Source organism: Rhinopithecus roxellana, chromosome 11 (genome assembly GCF_007565055.1).
Source record: "Rhinopithecus roxellana isolate Shanxi Qingling chromosome 11, ASM756505v1, whole genome shotgun sequence".
NCBI classification, from domain to species: Eukaryota; Metazoa; Chordata; class Mammalia; order Primates; family Cercopithecidae; genus Rhinopithecus; species Rhinopithecus roxellana.
Window position 1 is genome coordinate 111,724,212 of NC_044559.1, and position 18,237 is coordinate 111,742,448.

The following is an 18,237-nucleotide window of genomic DNA, read 5'->3' on the forward strand; positions in this document are numbered from 1 at the left end:
CTGAAGTGTTTAAGAGATCCTGCTGTGGGCAGGGGGACTATGCTCTGGGTTGACTTTCAAGGATAGGGCTACTGTGTTTGGAAAGGAGACAGCCAAGAACAAGATTGTCTGGCAGGAACCACAGCAGAAAAAAGCCCTGTAAAGGCAACTGGAACTCTGGGATTAGGGATCAGTCTGTGTCTGAAAGGAAATAAATACACAACAGTATTAGGTGAATGACAGATTGTAATGTTCCCTATGTCACATTTAAAACCAACTGGGCTGAGCTTTCACAGGAGCTCATTTGACATTGCTATTGGAAGGTACAGTAGGCAGAAGCAGAGGGAAGGAAGGAAGGTAAAGCAAATATGTGACCATTTTCCAGATAAGAAAGCTGAGGTTTAAGTAACTGTTGAGGCACGCTCTGTTTGGTGTATTTATTTTAATTATGTTTGCTAGGGAATTAATCTATTTTGCTTGCCTTTCAAAAGAACTAGCTTTTTTCCCTTTTCTGTTTTATTAATTTCTGCAATTATGTTTACCTGTTTCTTCTTCCTACTTTTTGGTGTATTTTTTTTTTTTTTTTTTTTTTTGAGACGGAGTCTCGCTCTGTGGCCCAGGCTAGAGTGCAGTGGCCCGATCTCAGCTCACTGCAAGCTCCGCCTCCCGGGTTCACGTCATTCTCCTGCCTCAGCCTCCCGAGTAGCTGGGATTACAGGTGCCCGCCACCTCGCCCAGCTAATTTTTTTTTTTTTTGTATTTTTAGTAGAGACGGGGTTTCACCGTGTTCGCCAGGATGGTCTCGATCTCCTGACCTCGTGATCCGCCCGTCTCGGCCTCCCAAAGTGCTGGGATTACAGGCTTGAGCCACTGCGCCTGGCCTGTTTGGGTGTATTTTAATTGTTCTTTTTCTGCTTTCCTGGCCTGGGCACTTGGTTCATTCATTTTTAGTTTGTCTTGTTAATAATAGCATATAATGCTGCATAAATTTTCCTCTATGTAGAATTTCATTTCTCATAGATTTTGATGTAAAATATTTTCCCTTTCATTAATTTCTAGGCTATTTGTAATTTAAACTTTTATTTCTGTCTTGAAAAAAATTTTTTTTTTAACTTGTAAGTTGCTGGGGTTTTTAAAAATCATCTTGGTCTCTGATGGGTATTTTATTTGATTATTATTTTAAAATGTAGTCTGTACTATCTCTAAGTTTTAGAATTAAGGCTCCCTTTGTGACCAGACTTATTACTCATTTTTTTAATGAACCGTGAATATAGGCTTGGTATTAACTGCTGGTAATATTTATATTTGTATGCTTATATTTATCTGTATTTTATTTTATTTTATTTTTTGAGACGGAGTCTCGCTCTGTCACCCAGGCTGGAGTGCGGTGGTGCCATCTTGGCTCACTACAAGCTCCGCCTCCCGGGTTCACGCCATTCTCCTGCCTCAGCCTCCCGAGTAGCTGGGACTACAGGTGCGTGCTGCCATGCCCGGCTAATTTTTTGTATTTTTAGTAGAGATGGGGTTTCACTCTTTTAGCCAAGATGGTCTCGCTCTCCTGACCTCGTGATCCGCCCACCTCGGCCTCCCAAAGTGCTGGGATTACAGGTGTGAGCCACCGCGCCCGGCCACTTGTATTTATGTTATATATCTTATATTTGTAAACATAAACATCTCAAAAGTGTTTTCAAAATTATTATTCAAATTCTCTATAATTTTGCTTATTTTTTGTTTACTTACTATGTCATACTCTGGTAGAGGTATATTAAAATATTCTGCTGTGATTGTTTTTATCAAGTTTTTATATTTAGGAGTTTTGCTGTTATGTGAATGAATTTGGAGTGTTTAGAAAATAAAGGTTTATGACTGTTTTAACTTTTCAATGGATTAGACCTTTTATCATTACTTATTACCACTCTTTGTCTTATTACTTGCTTTTGACCCTGAATTCCCATTTCCACTATTATCAACATTATTGCTTTTCTTTTGTTTGCATCTGGTTTTTCTTCATCTCCATTTTCTGCCTTTTCGGTTTTGTTTCAAAGTTAGTTTGTTGATCAGTTATATTTTGATAAGGGAGCTCAGTATATGTTTGTATGTGTTAATGAGAAACAAATGCTTGATTTTGTTTTTCCTCTCTTGTCTGTAGTATTTGTTATACTTTTTTAAGTTTTCTTTTGTTGGCTTAGTAAAATTTCTTTCTATTAATTTGGAAATTTTTGTATGCTTTTCTGTTACATAGTGGTTACCTTCTCATCCTTAAAGATGATAATAAAACCTGTACTTTTCTACTAATAAATCAAAATCAAATAACAGCTTTTACTTTACCACTTACCTTTCTTGGTTGACTTCCTCTTATTTTTTTCTTTTTTGAAAATTCTAGGCCACTATTAGGTTGTCTCTTATACACTTACAGATATGTATATTACAAATCATAATACTTTTGTATTTATTGTTCACTATTTATGCTTTTTTTAATTATCAAAAACTTATAAACAGTAGTAGAGAGAATAGTTTAATGAATTCTATATTTAATCATCGCTCATTTGATAATTATTTTCCTATATAATCCATTTTTTCTGAAGTATTTTAAAATGAATATCAGACATTATGACATTTTATTCCTGAGTGCTTCACTCTGCATCTCTTAGATAAAGAGATACTAAATACCCAGGATACTATTATCCCATCCAATATAATGAATAATTCCTTAATAGCATCTAGTAGCAGTCTTTATTCAGATGTTCCTAGTTGTCCCAAAACTGCCTTTTTACTCTGGTTTAATTTGAATCAGGGGCCAAACAAGTTACATACATTACATTTGTTCTGTTTCTTAAATCTCTTTATTATAAAACTGTCTCTCCTCCCTCTCTGTCTCCCCCGGCTATTGACTTGTTAAAGGGACCTCCTTTTCAAGATAAATCAGTGGCAAGATTTAGTCTAAGATCTAGTTACCAGATTATCGAAATTATTATTTTGTTTTGTGAATAGTTGATCTGGTGTTCCTGCCAACTCAGTTCCCCCAGTAATTAGATATCAGAAGCAGCTGTCTCTTGAATCGGCGGTCTTTTGTTGATCTATATTTTGGAGAACGCTTACCTTTTTAATCTTATGGAGAGGACAGAGGTGTATCCAACTCAAATAAATGTGTTATTCATCTCAATTTATTTAGCTACTAGTTTAAAATAGGGGACAGAATGTATTCCTAAAATAAAGGAACAGAATACATTCTTCTACTGTGCTCGAAATTATTTTCTTATTTGTCAAGAAATCATTCTTATTGACCTTGACTCTCAAAGAATAATAAATGTTCTTTATCAGTAGCCAGGATTTGGTATAGATTAACCTATCACTGGTTACTGTATATAGTTTAAGGCTAAGGAAGTCAATTAAAGTTATAATCTTACATAAATTTTAATACATCTCTCCAAAGAAGGTTGACTTTAACAGTGATCTATTATGGAGAAACCCAAAGCCTCCCCCTACTTCTTTTGTAGGATATTGGCCATAGAAGCCCAGACTTAAAATTTATCATGAAATAAACTATATTCTTGTATTTACTATTTTTGCCATGAAAATTAGTTTTTATTTTGAAACTTATTTCTAAAGCATTTTCTTTTTTCAATTTATTTTAAATTTTATATGCATCTGGTGTAAAATCTTATAATCCTGAAGATACTGTGATGAATCCAAGTTTCCTGCCTTATCCTTCTGATCCACTCACCAGAGACAACTTCCTTTACATATCCCTATTATTTAGTTATTCTAGTGGTGACTGCACTTGTGTAAAGACACATATGTTTGTTTTGGGTTTTTTTGTTGCTTTTTTTTTGAGAGGTTTGGCATGGGGTGAGAAAGCTGTGTTGACTGCTAAATTTACACGTGTGCAGGTCAGAGTAAAGAGGGCAAAGTCATTAGTAAGAGTTTAGCTTGAGCTTTTAATCGATAAATCAGATACGAAAATGACCCAAAGACCCAGTGAGAAAGATGACATGGAATTACAGTCAAGCATTGCTTAATGATGGGGATGCATTTTGAGAAATGCATCGTTAGGCAATTTTGTCGTTGTTTCAGCATCATAGAGTGCACTTTTACAAACCTAGATGGTATAGCCTACCATACACCTAGGCAACATGGTATAGACTGTTGTTCCTAGGCTACAGACTTGTACAACATGTTACTAAATACTGCAGGCATTTGTAACACAATGGTATTTATGTATCTAAACATAGAAATGGTGCAGTTAAAATATAGTAAAAAGATTTAAAATGGTACTCCTATATAGGTCAGCTCCATTATAATTTTACAGGAACCACTATCATATATACAGGCCGTCATTGACCAAAATGTCATGCAGTGCATTGACTGTATTAACTTTGAGGCAGTTGGTCTTGATTAATAACACTATACAAATTAAGGGTCCCAGGTGTCAATTAGAGTTTGAAGTTCCTAAGTATAATTTGGATGAATGTTGTCTTCCTTCCTCAGTGAATCTGATAGCCAAATAGATGATCTTCCCTTCAATTTAATACTCCTGAGTCTTTTTCAAGGGAGTAGAAGTTTCATTAAGAAGAGTTTACTTTGAGCGGGCCGAGAGCGGTGGCTCACACCTGTAATCCCAGCACTTTGGGAGGCCGAGGCAGGCGCATCACAAGGTCAAGAGATCGAGACCATCCTGGCCAACATGGTGAAACCCTGTCTCTACTGAAAATATAAAAATTAGCCGAGTGTGGTGGCGTGTGCCTGTCGTCACCACTGGGGAGGCTGAGGCAGGAGAATCTCTTGAATCTGGGAGGCAGAGGTTGCAGTGAGCTGAGGTCATACCACTGCACTCCAGCCTGGCAACAGAGTGAGACTGCATCTCAAACAAAACAAACAAACAAACAGAAAAACGGAGTTTCCTTTGGTCAGATCCTGGATGAGATCTTTTGGTTTTGGTTTTGGTTAACTAGCCAAATATTTTTCTACTACCTGGCACACCTAAAAATGTGAATATCACATTTGTGGAGACACTGTATAAATAGAATGAGTTTTAGATTATTGTCAATCCATTGATTAAAATCAGGGTCGGCAAGCTACAGTACTTGGGCCAAAAGCAGCCACTACCTGATTTTGTAATAAAGTTTTATTGGAACACCACCATACCCATTTATTTATGTATTGTCTGTGGCTGCTTTCTTACTACAATGGCAGGATTTAATAGTTGTAATGAAGACTGTTTGACCCACAGACCCTAAAATATTTACTGTCTGTCCGTTTTCAGAAACAGTTTGCCAATCCCTGATAAAAAGTAAAATAATAAGTTTCCCTTGAGTCACCTAAGGCAGATTTTTCAGTGCTGTTAGGTAGCAAAACTTAGGATAGCGACCATGGAAGGTAGAAAGTTAGGTTGAGATTTTTCTTCTTCTTCTTTTTTTTTTTTCAAGTGTGTTTATAACTGTAAATTTTCTTCTAGGCACTGCTTTTACCGCATCCTATGTTTTGGCATGGTATGTTTTCGTTTTCATTCATATCCTTCTCTAGTGATTTTTTTTACTTTAAAAATTAAATATTGTGATTTAATTTTATTCTTGCTTAATCCTCAGTTGTTTTTAATTAGAAAAAATAGTTAACGATTAACTGTTAACATTAATGAATTAAAATCTTCCAGAAGGAATGAATCCAAACAGAAATATCTAACGACTAATAAAACCCTAATATTTTACGGCCTTTCCTATTTTAGTCTCAAATATTCTAAACATAAAGGAAGAAAGAACTTTTCAGTTTTATTCTTTTAAAAAGAGCATAGGCTTCTCTCCTGCTACTGAGGATGGTCTTCTAACACATTCACAGTCATTTAGAGACAACATAATGGCACATTCATTCGTATCACAGTATTTTCTAATTTCCTTTTTGATTACTTATTTAAAAATGTGTTGTTTAATTTCCACATACATGTGTATTTTTCAAATTTCCTTTTGTCATTGATTTCTGATTTCATTTCGTTACGGTTGGAGAAGGTACATGGTATGATTTCAGTCTTTTTAAATATATTGAGACCTATTTAATAGCCTAAAATACAGTATATCTTGGCTAATGTTCCATATGCACTTCAGAAAAATGTATATTCTCTTTTTGGGTGGAATGTTCTATAGTTGTCTGTGAGATGTGTCTAGTTGGTTTACACTATTGTTCAAATCTTCTGTTTTCTTACTGTTCTTTCTGATTGTTCCAGTCATTATTAAAAGTGGAGTATTGCAGTTTCCATTTCTGTAGAATTGTCTATTTCTCCTTTCAGTTCTGTTAAATCTTTACTTCATTTATTTTGGGGCTCTGTTAGGTGCATGTTTATGTTATTTATATTGTTATGTCTTCTTGATAGATTGACCTTTTTGTCATTAAATAATGTCCTTTGTCTTTTGTAACAATTTTTGTGTTTAAATTGATTTTGCCTAATATTGGTATAGCCACCCAGGTCTCTTTTAATTACTGTTTGCAAGGAATATCTTTTTTCATCCATTCCGTTTTGACCTATTTGTATTTTGGTTCTAAAGTGAGTCTCTTATAGACACCATGTACAGTAAATCCTCTCTTGCTGTCATCAGTAGAGTTTTAGAAACTGCCACTTGCAGTAAGTCTTTAAATAGCATCATTTCCTTCAATGTTGTTTCATTATAGCATGAAAAAAATTGTTTTCATTGTATGTCATTTTACTTAAAGTTGCAGTATCTAAGAACCTATCAATGACCGTAAGTGAGGACTTGCTGTGATGAGTCATGTTTGTTTTGAATTCATTCTGCCAATATCTACATTTTAATTGGAGAATTTAAGTCATTTAATTTTAAAGTAATTACAGACAAGGAGCGACTTACTTTTGCTGTTTTGCTATTTGTTTTCTATATATTATAAGTCTTCTTTGTTCTCCTGTTCCTGTATTACTGCCTTTTTTTGTTTTCAGTTTTTTTCCTAGAAAATAAATAAATAAAATAAAGCTATTTTATTCACTTTTAATTTCTTTTACTGTAGATCTTTATATTCTTAGTTTTTGCCATGGGAATTACAATTAACATCTTAATTTATAGCAATCCAGTTTGGATTAATACCAATTTAGTTTCAGTAATGTAAAAATTTTTGTTAGAATGTTAGATGCAGAAAGGAAAAATTAAAAATTAATTTAAAAAAAAAGTTGCTCGTATAACAAGCACTGTTCCCTATTCCTTATGTTGTTTATTGTCACAGATTACATTTTTATGTATATAATGTCTGCCATAGACATAGATTTCTATTATTTATATTTATAGTTACTGCTTTATGTAACTGTCTTTTAAATCATATAGAGTAAAATTGAAGTTACCAAAATGCATTAATAATGACTTGTATATTTATCTATGTAGTCACCTGTTTTAGTCTGTGCTGCTATAACAATATGCTTTATGCTGGGTAATTTATAAATAACAGAAATTTGTTGCTCATAGTTCTAGAGGCTGGGAAGTCCAAGATCAAGGTACCAACATATTCACTATCTGGTGAGGGCCTGTTCCTCATGGATAGTCCCTTCTGTGTGTCCTTCCAGGGCAGAAGGGCAAAAAAGGCACAGGTCTGTGGGACGTCTTTTACAAGGGCACTAATCCCATTTGACCTAATCACTTCTTAGAGGCCCCACCTCTTAATGCCATCACATGGAGGATTAGATTTCAACACGAGTTTTGGAGGGATGCAAACATTCAGACCACAGCATTATCTTTATCAGTGTTTTTTATTTCTTTGTGCTGATTTGAATTACTTTCTAGTATTTTTTTCTTTCAGCTTGAAGGACTCCTTATAGCATTTCTTATAAAGCATATCTACTAGCAATGAATTCTAGTTTTTTAACTGGGGTATCATAATTTCTTTTGTTTTTGAGGGATAGTTTTGTTGGATATAGACTTCTTGGTTGATAGATTTTTTTTTTCCTGTTACTTTACTACCATCTAGCTTCTATAATCTCTGATGAGAAATTAGCTGTTAACTTATACATGATAAGTTGCTTCTTTTGCTGCTTTTGGGACTCTTTCTTTTAACAGTTTGATTATGATGTTTCTAGGTGTGGATCTCTTTAGTTTTCTCCTACTTGGGGTTTGTTGAGATTCTTAGATATGTAGGTGTATGTCTTTTATCAGTTTTTGAGGTTAGATGTCATTTTTTCTTCACATATGTTTTCTCTCCCCTTTTCTCTGTCTTCTTCCTCTTTGGAGGTCCCTTATGTGTTTGTTGGTACTTTTAATAGTGTTCCACAGGTCTCTTAGGCTTTGTTCATTTTATTCATTTTTTTTCCTTTCTGCTCCCCAGATCAGGTAATCTCTGTTGATCTAAGTGTTCATTGATTCTTTTTTCTGTCTACTCAAGCCTGCCGTTGAGCCCCAGCTAGTAAAATTTTCATTTCAATTATTGTATTTTGCTAGTCCAGAATTTCTATTTTGTTTTTTTAAAGTTTATTTTTGTTGATATTCTCAATTATGTGAGACATTATTCTCATACATTCCTTTAGTTCTTTGTACATATTCTTTAAGCATATTTAAAATAATTGATTTAGAGTCTTTGCCTAGTAAATGCAATATATGGACTTCCTCAGGTACAATTTCTATTAATTTTTTTTCTCTGTGTGAGGACCATACTTTCTTGTTTCTTTACATGCCTCATAATTTTTTATTGAGTATTAGACATTTTAGATATATAATGTGGCAGTGATATTTTCTACTTTCTTAGAGGTTTTTGTTGCTGCTTATTGTAGTTGGTGTTGTTTGTCTAGTGACTTTTCTGAAATGGACACTTTTGTAAAGTTTATATTCTGTGCTATGTGTGGCCACTAGAATTTTCTGTTCAATTGGCTTAGAATATCTGGTCAACTAATGATTTGGCAGTTATTTTCTTAACAGTTGGAGCCAGAAATATACAGTCATGCATCACTTAATGACAAGGATGCTTTCTGAGAAATGCATCACTTGGCAATTTTGTCTTTGTGTGAATATCACAGTGTATTCATACAAATCCAGATGGTATAGCCTACTGCAAACCTAGGCTATATGGTATAGCCTATTGCTCCTAGGCTACAAACCTGTATAGCATGTTACTGTACTGAACACTGTAGGCAGTTGTAACACAAAAGTATTTGTGTATCTAAACATATTTAAACATAGTAAAAATACAGTGTAATAGGTAAAAAATGTACGTGTATAGGGTATTTACTATGAATATATCTTGCAGGAGTGGAAATTGCTCTGGGTGGGTCACTGAGTAAGTGGTAAGTGAATGTGAAGGCCTAGGACATTACTGTACGCTATCGTATAAACACTGTACACTTAGACTACACTACATTTATTAAAAATATGTGATCTCTTCAATGATAAATTAACCATACCTTACTATGTAACATTACTACTTTATAAACTTTTTAACTTTTTGACTCTTTTGTAATAACACTTAGCTTAAAACACAAACTCATATATAGCTGTATAAAAGATTTTTGTATCCTTATAAGCTTTTTTCTATATTTAAAATTATTTGATTTTTTTACTTTTTAAACTTTCTTGTTAAAAATTAAGACACAAATACACATGAGCTTAGGCCTACACAGGGTCATGATCATTAATATCATGTGTCATTTAATTGGAAGGTCTTCAGGGTTAGTAACATGCTTGGAACTGTCATCTTTTATAACAGTGCCCCTTCTGGAATATCTCCTGAAGGACCTGCTTGAAGCTGTTTTACACTTTATTTCTTCTACATATTTTTTTAAAAATTACCCTCTGAAATAACCATAATAGTATAGTAAATACATAACCCTATAACATAGTCGTTTATTATCATCAAATATTATGTACAATACACAGTTGTATGTACTATACTTTTATACAACTGGCAGCACAGTAGGCTCGTTTACACCAGCCTCCCCATAAACACGAGTAATACATCGCACTGTGACATTAGGAAGGTAACATGTCACTAGAAGATAGGAATTTTTTAGCTCCATTGTATTGTATTCTTATGGGACCACCATCATATATGTGATTCATTGTTGATGGAAACATTGTTATGTGGTGTATGACTATATAAATATAAATAAATAAATTATATATATATATATGTATTTCCAGTGTTTGCCAGTAGACTGTGTATATCTTGGGGCCATGCCGTCAGTACTCATTTGGGCAGTTTATATCTTTCTTAGCTTCAGTTTCTGCTTGTGCAGAGCCTGAAGATCAGCCAGAAGTGAGAACTAGGGCCTTCTCAAGTGTTTCTGAGCGTGTGCTCTGTCCTGGGCACACACATGGCCATCTAGTATCCAAGGAATATGTAGGACTAGATGTCATGTCAGTTTTCACAAGGAACATGTCACTTTTCAGTCTGTGTGCCCAAGCTTTTTGAGAGCTTGTTTGGAGATTCTAGCAGGAGAGCGCAGCTACTTATATACCTTTGACTCAAGACTGGTCCTCCTCTATCAGGGATGGTTGTCCTTTTGGACTGAGCATGCAGCTTCAGGAAGGACGCACATGGAGTGATGAGGGAAGAAGGGGACACCCGCCTGCCAAGCCAGATTAGCCAAATCAACCCTGGCGATCAGTGGGGTGGCAGATGTCGCAGCCAGATCCCCCTCACATCCCCAAGCTTTTTGATAATTAACTGTAGCTTACTATATAACGTTTCTACTTGATGAACTTTTAAATTTTTTATCTTTTTGACTCTTCTGTAATGATGCTTAGCTTAAAACACAAACATATATGTAGCTGTATAAAAATATTTTTGTATCCTTTCAAGCTTTTTTCTATATTTATAGAAACAATTTATTATATCCATTGTTTGCCTCAATTGCTACCCCTTACCCCATTCAGCGCCGGCCAATATATTTGCCTGTAGGCCAGGCACGGTGGCTCATGCCTCTAATCCCAGCACTTTGGGAGGCCAAGGCAGGTGAATTGCTTGAGCTCAGGAGTTTGAGACCAGCCTGGGCAACATGGCAAAACACTGTTTCTACAAAAAATAAAAAACAAATAAATAAAGTTGCCTTTAAATGTTTACGACAGACGGCCTATCTGCCCTGGCAGAGTTCTGAGTGTGGCAAAATAAAAGCAAGCCCTTTACACAGTTTTAAGCCAACAGAGAGGTTAAAACAAAACAACCACAGATCTTTGAGAACAAGGTAAACTCTGATCCCTCTGTCACCAGGAACCTAACCAAGGCCTTAGGTTGGCATCGTTAAGACCCTTAGTGAGAATCATCTTTTTCTTAAGTGCTTGCCTAATTGCTGTAAATTTTGACAGGTTTTCAGAGTTCAGATAAAGTTGATTCTGACAGTTTTTGTCAGGTTATTTTCACTGTTTCTGTGGAGGGACGAACTTGGAGTTCCCTAACATGCTGTTTTTTGCTGACATGCCATTGCATTGTTTCCATTTTGATAAGCTTACATTATTTTCAGGTTTTGTTGTTGTTGCTGTTTTGGAGACAGGGTTTCACTGTGTCACCCAGGCTGGAGTGCAGTGGCGCAGTCATGGCTCACTGCAGCCTCAACCTCCTGGGCTCAAGTAACACGCCCACCTCAGCCTCCCAAGTAGCTGGAATTACAGGCGCATGCCACCACACCCAGCTAATTTAAAAAATTTTTTTTGCACTGATGGGGTTTTTCCATGTTGCTCAGGCTGGTCTCAAACACTTGGGCTCAAGTGATCTGCCTGCCTCAGCCTTCCAAAGTGTTAGGATTACAGGCGTGAGCCACCACACCCAGCCTCAGAGTGTTTTGTTTTGTTTTGTTTTGTTTTGTTTTGTTTTGTTTTGTTTTGTTTTGTTTTTCAAAAGTTAAGATATGTTTCTTCTTCATAGAGGTCACCTGACTGTTAAAATAATTCATGTTTAGCTTGCCAACCATGAATGGTTAGCTTGCACATTTAGAAGGAAAATAATTCTAACAGATGAATCCAGTAGATCTGAGTTAAAGATAGCCATTTCACTCACGTGCTGGCAAAAAATTTTCTCTCCAAGCTAGAGAGATAAAACGCCTAATCCAGTGAATATGGGAGATGAATGTTCTAACATTCAGGCTTCTAATAGAAATGTGATGTCAAATGTATTAGACAAGCCAATACATACCAGGGTCTTTACCTTTAAAGCTCCAATGGAACATACTCACACTGTAGTTATGTGGACATGTTCCATATAGTTTATCAGGTCAAGAATGTAACAGTTGTTCTCACTACCTTCCCAAAACTCTATCTCATTGGGAAGTTAGCCCAAATCTGAAGCTAAACAGCCAACATAAAGAGATCTGATTCTGAAGCAATATTTTCTGAGTTTGAATTCATTGAATACCTAATATTAAATGAATACATAAGCTAGTTTGAAGTACAACTTATCTAGAGCATGTCTTTGTAGATAAGAAAATCTTCATGTTTTTCACCTGTATCTACTTGAGGTAGAATTTATTGGTGAAATAACTCTACTGGATAGATTCTCAAGAGGAAAATAGTCAGGCAATATTTGTGTATAAGGAACACAGCCCTGTTCCTTAGAAGAGAGTTGTCTGTATGTGTAGCTGGGTGAAAAACAACATGAGGTTGGTGAACTGTATCCTAAGGTGTAATAATCTGGGGGACCAGGAGGATGAGCCAAGAGGATGGGAGATAAGGCTAAAAAAATTGGAAAACATAGGTGACAGAGGCACCTGGTAGCTGCTCAAGGATTTAGAGTAGGAGAACCGTCTGACCACATTTACATTTGGGGTATATATGGTGACAGAAAAATGGAGGATTGGGGGATCAGAATGGCAAGACTGGAAGCAGGGAAATGCCTTAGGTTACTATTAGTTGTTTTTATTTTTAAGTAAGAAATGTTCCATAGTGAGGATGTATTAATTTTGTAATATAAGAAAATACATAGCTATTATTTTGTATGGAATATACTTGTTGAATAATTTATGATATAGTCCCAATTTTTAAAAAATCTGAGATTAAAATCTCAATTAGAGATTGGTTATTCAGTTGACACTTGATGTCTTTGCTCAACAAAAGGATTCGTCATAGATTTTCATTAGATAATAATTTGTTTCTACCACATTATCTGTAGTCTATGTAGGGAACATGTCAATTTTATTAAGCAAATTAGATTGAAAATTACAACCATGTTACCTGCCGTACTTTAGTAATTTTTATAGCTCCACAGCCTTCCACAAGTCACAAAAATACTCACACCCCGGGTAACATACTGGTCTGGAGCAACAAGCCCCAGAAAACTGATAATAAAAATAATGGTTTGTAAAGACAAGCCTGACAGACTAATTATAGCTTCACTTTGTCTCTCTCCAACTCTATTTAAAAACTATTGATAATATTTAGTCCCAGGTATATAGATTTTTTTGTGTTGGTTTGGTTTGGTGTTTTCATCATTTGAACTTCTTAGTAGTTTTTGAAATTAATTAGACAGTCTGCTATCAGATGAGAGACATTTAATATGCAAGTTTACTCTCATTTTTCCCAATACAAGTATGTTATTTGAATATACTTTAAGTTTAATACAGATCAAGTTTTAAACCCCAGCCAGGCACGGTGGCTCACACCTGTAATCCTAGCTAGCACTTTGGGAGGCTGAGGTGGTTGGATCACTTGAGGTCAGGAATTCGAGACCAGCCTGGCCAACATGGGGAAATCCCGTCTCTACTAAAAATACAAAAATTAGCTGGGTGTGGTGGTGCATGCCTATAATTCCAGCTACTCCAGAGGCTGAGGCACAAGAATCTCTTGGACCCAGGAGGTGGAGGTTGCAGTGAGCTGAGATTGTGCCAGTGTACAATTGTGCCTGGGTGATAGAGTCAGACTGTCAGACTGATAGAGTCAGACTGATAGAGTCAGACTGTCTCAAGAAAAGTTTTAAACCCTACTTGACAGTGTATTCTTTGTTATTATTATGCATTTTATACTCGCCATGTAGAAATCATGTTGTCTGATTTTACCTGTGCACACAGGATTATATAAAATGTAATTTTAATATCCACTTAATCTAAGTACTGAACCGTGGTAACCTTTTAGATATATTTAAACTATACTAGTAATACATAAATATTGGGCAAATTTATTTTTATGAACCAGACTGAGGAGGCTGGCCAACATTGAAAATACCCTTTAAAGTACTAAGTAAATAAGTATAGTATATTTAACTCTTTCTAATGATAATAATTTTTGATAAATGCGAATTTAACTCCCTTCAGATAGGCATGCTTTTTGACATGTGAAAGTGAGATTCCGTAAGTTGTTGCTAAGATGATAAACTCAATATAAATAACAGTAGAGAAACCATACGGTTAGCCTGGGATTCAGAAATTGGCTTTAACATTTGCCAGTAAATAAAGAGTTTCTTTGAAGGCACACAGATGTATTAATTTTTAATTTGTTTCTTTTTGATCTCTTAATTGCTGAAAAAGATTTATTGGTTAATTTTAGGAAGGCAAGTGTTTGAAAAGTTTCGCCAAATACTGTCTTCTTTAACTGACTGTATGGTAATGAAAAGTTAAGAGGAGAGCCAAATTAGATTGAATAATTGTTCAGTCATGTGGGTCAGGCTAGTTGCATAGCCTGGTTGTTAGACTGATTGCTCAAATTACATTGCCTGGGGTCCTGCACTTGGTTGGCTGTCTTCTCAGATCTTAACAAGGTTCTGGGAATTTCTTTTTCTGACAAAGTTTGCTTTGTATTTTCCCCTCCCCCTACCACCTCCAGGATGCATCATCTGCAGACATCAGAAAAGCATATCGTAAGCTTTCACTAACTTTACATCCAGACAAGAATAAAGATGAAAATGCAGAAACTCAGTTTAGACAAGTAAGTGAAATATGCTATTATATATATTTTTGTGACAAATGTATTAATATGTTGATGGTAGAAAAATTCACTTATATATGGAATATTTTCATTTGAAAATGAGGTAGTAGTTTAAAATATAGTGTATATGTTTTTATTCAAGTTTCTACAAAATACGTTTTTACCATTTTGTATTAGCATCTCTAAATTCTTGGAGGGTCATAATTGTCATAATTTTCTTGTCTAAATTACAGCTTTTGTTTTTAAAATGCACATTTTAAGATAAGTATTACTTTTGTAACTGTCACAAAGGTTTATTTTGATATCAAGCATTTTTAACCTCTTAAGGTACTACCAAAACATAAAGTGTTACTTATAATTGAGATTTCATCTGTTTATTGTATATATGGGCACATAGGATTTGCTGCATGTGTATTGTAGTGCCTTCACTCTCCTACGTGATTTCTTATAGTTGAGAGTATTTTTATTTTAAAGTAATGCTTTTATTTTAGTTGGTGGCCATTTATGAAGTTTTAAAGGATGATGAACGAAGGCAGAGGTGAGTGTTCATTTCTGCTTTTGAATTAAGATGTTATAATTTCATGCAACAGTTTATAAAGAATTAAGTCTCCTTAAACATTTTGTTATGTTAGTATTTTATTTTTGTTCCTTCCAAGAAATGCAGTGTTTTAAAAATGTGTGTTTGAAGCAGAGTTAATTTTATTTGAAAGTATTCACTAGATTGATTCGATACTTACAAGATTCAAGATTATGAGTCATAATGTTAGCAAGTCCTGGCTTCCTTAATACGACTTTTAACGTGAGTGTTTATGCCCTGGGAAATGCAAATACTGCTTGAATTCAAATAAATGTCCATTCTTTCCCGTATGTCAGTAATAGCTCCTATCTGTGCCTGGTGCTTGGTGCTTTTTCCCCCACTATTCCTTAAATGTTTGAATTAGACCATAGCGATAGTCAAGTTAGTACTCTTTCTTGATCTTTCCTCACTCTCAAAATAACCCAATTATATAAGCTTCTGTAAGCCTGTAGAAGATAGGGGTGGAAGAAAACTTCGCTTCTTGTGTCTATTTCTTTTGCCTCCTTCCCTTCCTTTACTCTGCTCCAGCGATTCTGCATTGAGGGTTAAACTTCAGAGTGGTGGCAGTCCCTCACACTAAGACTTCTCTGTGCCCCTTTCAGAAGAGTGGCAATATATTTATGTAGTAGTTTATAATGCCAGTGACTTAAGAGGAGATTACACAGAGGCCCCTTTCCTCTACTCCTACAGAAAGTATGGAATGTAGACATCTTTTCAGCAACCTTCTAAGTTTTTTGAGTCAGACCACAACACATATGCACGTACACAACTAAAACAATAGTTTCACAAAATACTTCTTATTGCAGGTTAAACACATCATTTTCTATTCTAGGCTAGACTAGTCTTTTGGTGTTTTTTATTTATTTATTTTTTTAAAATGTTGGTTGTGGTTCACTAAATTGATTTCATGAGACACTAGTGGACCACAATCCAAAATTTGAAAATGTTGTTCTACAGTACAAGAGTACCTTTAAAAAACAAAGCAAAACAACACCTAGGTATTTGAGATTTAGGCAAAAGCCAACTTAAATATCTGTATACTTCAATAGGGGGGTAATACATCTTTAGACAACTCTATAAATTATGCTGTGTTACATTCTGAATCTTTCCTCAAATGTATTATCTGGAATTAGTCTGTATCCTAAAATGTTATCTACCATTCTTGATTCTCATCTTAACCGTTTAATTTGAATACCTCTGCTTGTCAGATTGCAAAGCACAAGGATTCAAGATCTTCTCTTAAAGTGTTCTTTGCTTTATAACAAGGGCTGGCATTGGTCCAGATACCATAGCAGACATTCCTCTGGTTTGAGATAATCCATAGTGTTGAAAGAGTCCGAGAAGTGTGTTGAAAGAAGTTTTGGTCATTCTGCGCATATTTTCTAGTTAGTTTCTCTATGAGCCCTAGTTTTATTTCACACATTTAAGAATGTGTCTGTAAAGGTAGCTTTATTTAGTCTTCTAATATCTCTGGCTTGAGGTTTTTTCTTTTTGTTTGTTGTTATTTTAAGTCAGTAAACTTTGTAATTTCTTTCAGTTACCAAAATTATTTCTATCTTTTCAAAACAAATCACTTCTTATATATAAATGGTTTCTTCATTAACATGGAATCATCTATTAATAAATAACATCATCTCTTTAGGATTAGTTCTCTCATTTATTTTAGAGAGTTGATAGAAAAAAATGAATGTGACAGTTACACAAACAGCTGTAGTATTTATACCCCTTGAGGCACAAGTAACTCTTTGGTAACTGGTTTTCCTTGAGGCAAAAGTCTTAACTAATCAAGCTAAGAATCACTCCTCTAAAGCTTGTGCCTGAGGCCAGGTGACCTGTGAGTATTTAAACATAGGAGACAGACATCTCTGCAATTACTTAATGTTTATAATTCCTTTAGGGAAAAAAAGAAGAGCACAGTCAGCATTTTCTTCAAAAGAAGATTATCTACATATTGATATAAAAAGTGCTTTTTGGTATCACAATTATTTACTATAAATATTCATTAAGTAATACTTTCAAATGTGTAACCTTCCAGGAATTGGTAATTTGGGAAATTGTCAGACATGTTTCCTATTTATTTTCCTTTTATATAATTGTGTTTTCTCTGAAATCAGATGCATTATTTGAATTTTGCTGGAAAAGGGAATAGCAGTGAAATTGATAAATTAACAAACCAAATAACTTTTTATAGAAAAGAAAGGAAAGGCTGACTGGGTACAGTGGCTCACATCTGTAATCTTAGCACTTTGGGAGGCTAAGAAGGGCAGATCCCTTGAACTCAGGAGTTCGAAACCAGCCTAGGCAACATGACGAAACCTCGTTCTGCAAAAAATACAAAAGTTAGCCTGGCATGGTGGCACATGCCTGTAGTCCCAGCTATTCAGGAGGCTGAGGTGGGAGGATTGCTTGAACCCCAGAGGCAGAAGTTGCAGAGAGCTCTAATTGCACCACTGCGCTCAGCCTGGGCCACAGAGCAAGATCCTGTCTCAAAACAAAAAAAGAGGAAAAAGAAAATGTCAGCTTTGTTTGATTTTTTTAATGTCCTTATTTGGGTATAATTTGCATACAATAAAAGTCACCTGTTTTAAGTGTACAGTTAAATGCTTTTTAGTAAATTTACAGGCTTGTGCAAACCATCACCACAGTCCAGTTTTAGAACATTTACATCATTTCAAAAAAGCTTTAGCCCGTTTGCGGTAATTCTTCACCCTGATCTCCAGCTCCAGGCAATTACTGATCTATTTAGTGTATTTATAAATTTGTCCTTTCTGGACATTTCATATAAATGGAATCATGCAATATGTAGTTTTTTGTATGTGGCTTCTATTAACATAAGGTTTTTGAGATTCATCCATATTGTAG

At 35.1% G+C, this 18,237-nt stretch overlaps 1 protein-coding gene across 1 annotated transcript in view; it reads left to right on the forward strand.

The window, feature by feature from the left end:
• The window catches only part of DNAJC1 (DnaJ heat shock protein family (Hsp40) member C1), a 240,652-nt gene that overhangs the window by 61,621 nt on the left and 160,794 nt on the right, over positions 1–18,237 (forward strand). The window contains exons 2-3 of the mRNA XM_010367572.2: positions 14,697–14,798; positions 15,290–15,336. Of these exons, the coding sequence (XP_010365874.2) occupies positions 14,697–14,798; positions 15,290–15,336 (149 nt within the window). The remainder of the gene's footprint in view (positions 1–14,696; positions 14,799–15,289; positions 15,337–18,237) is intronic.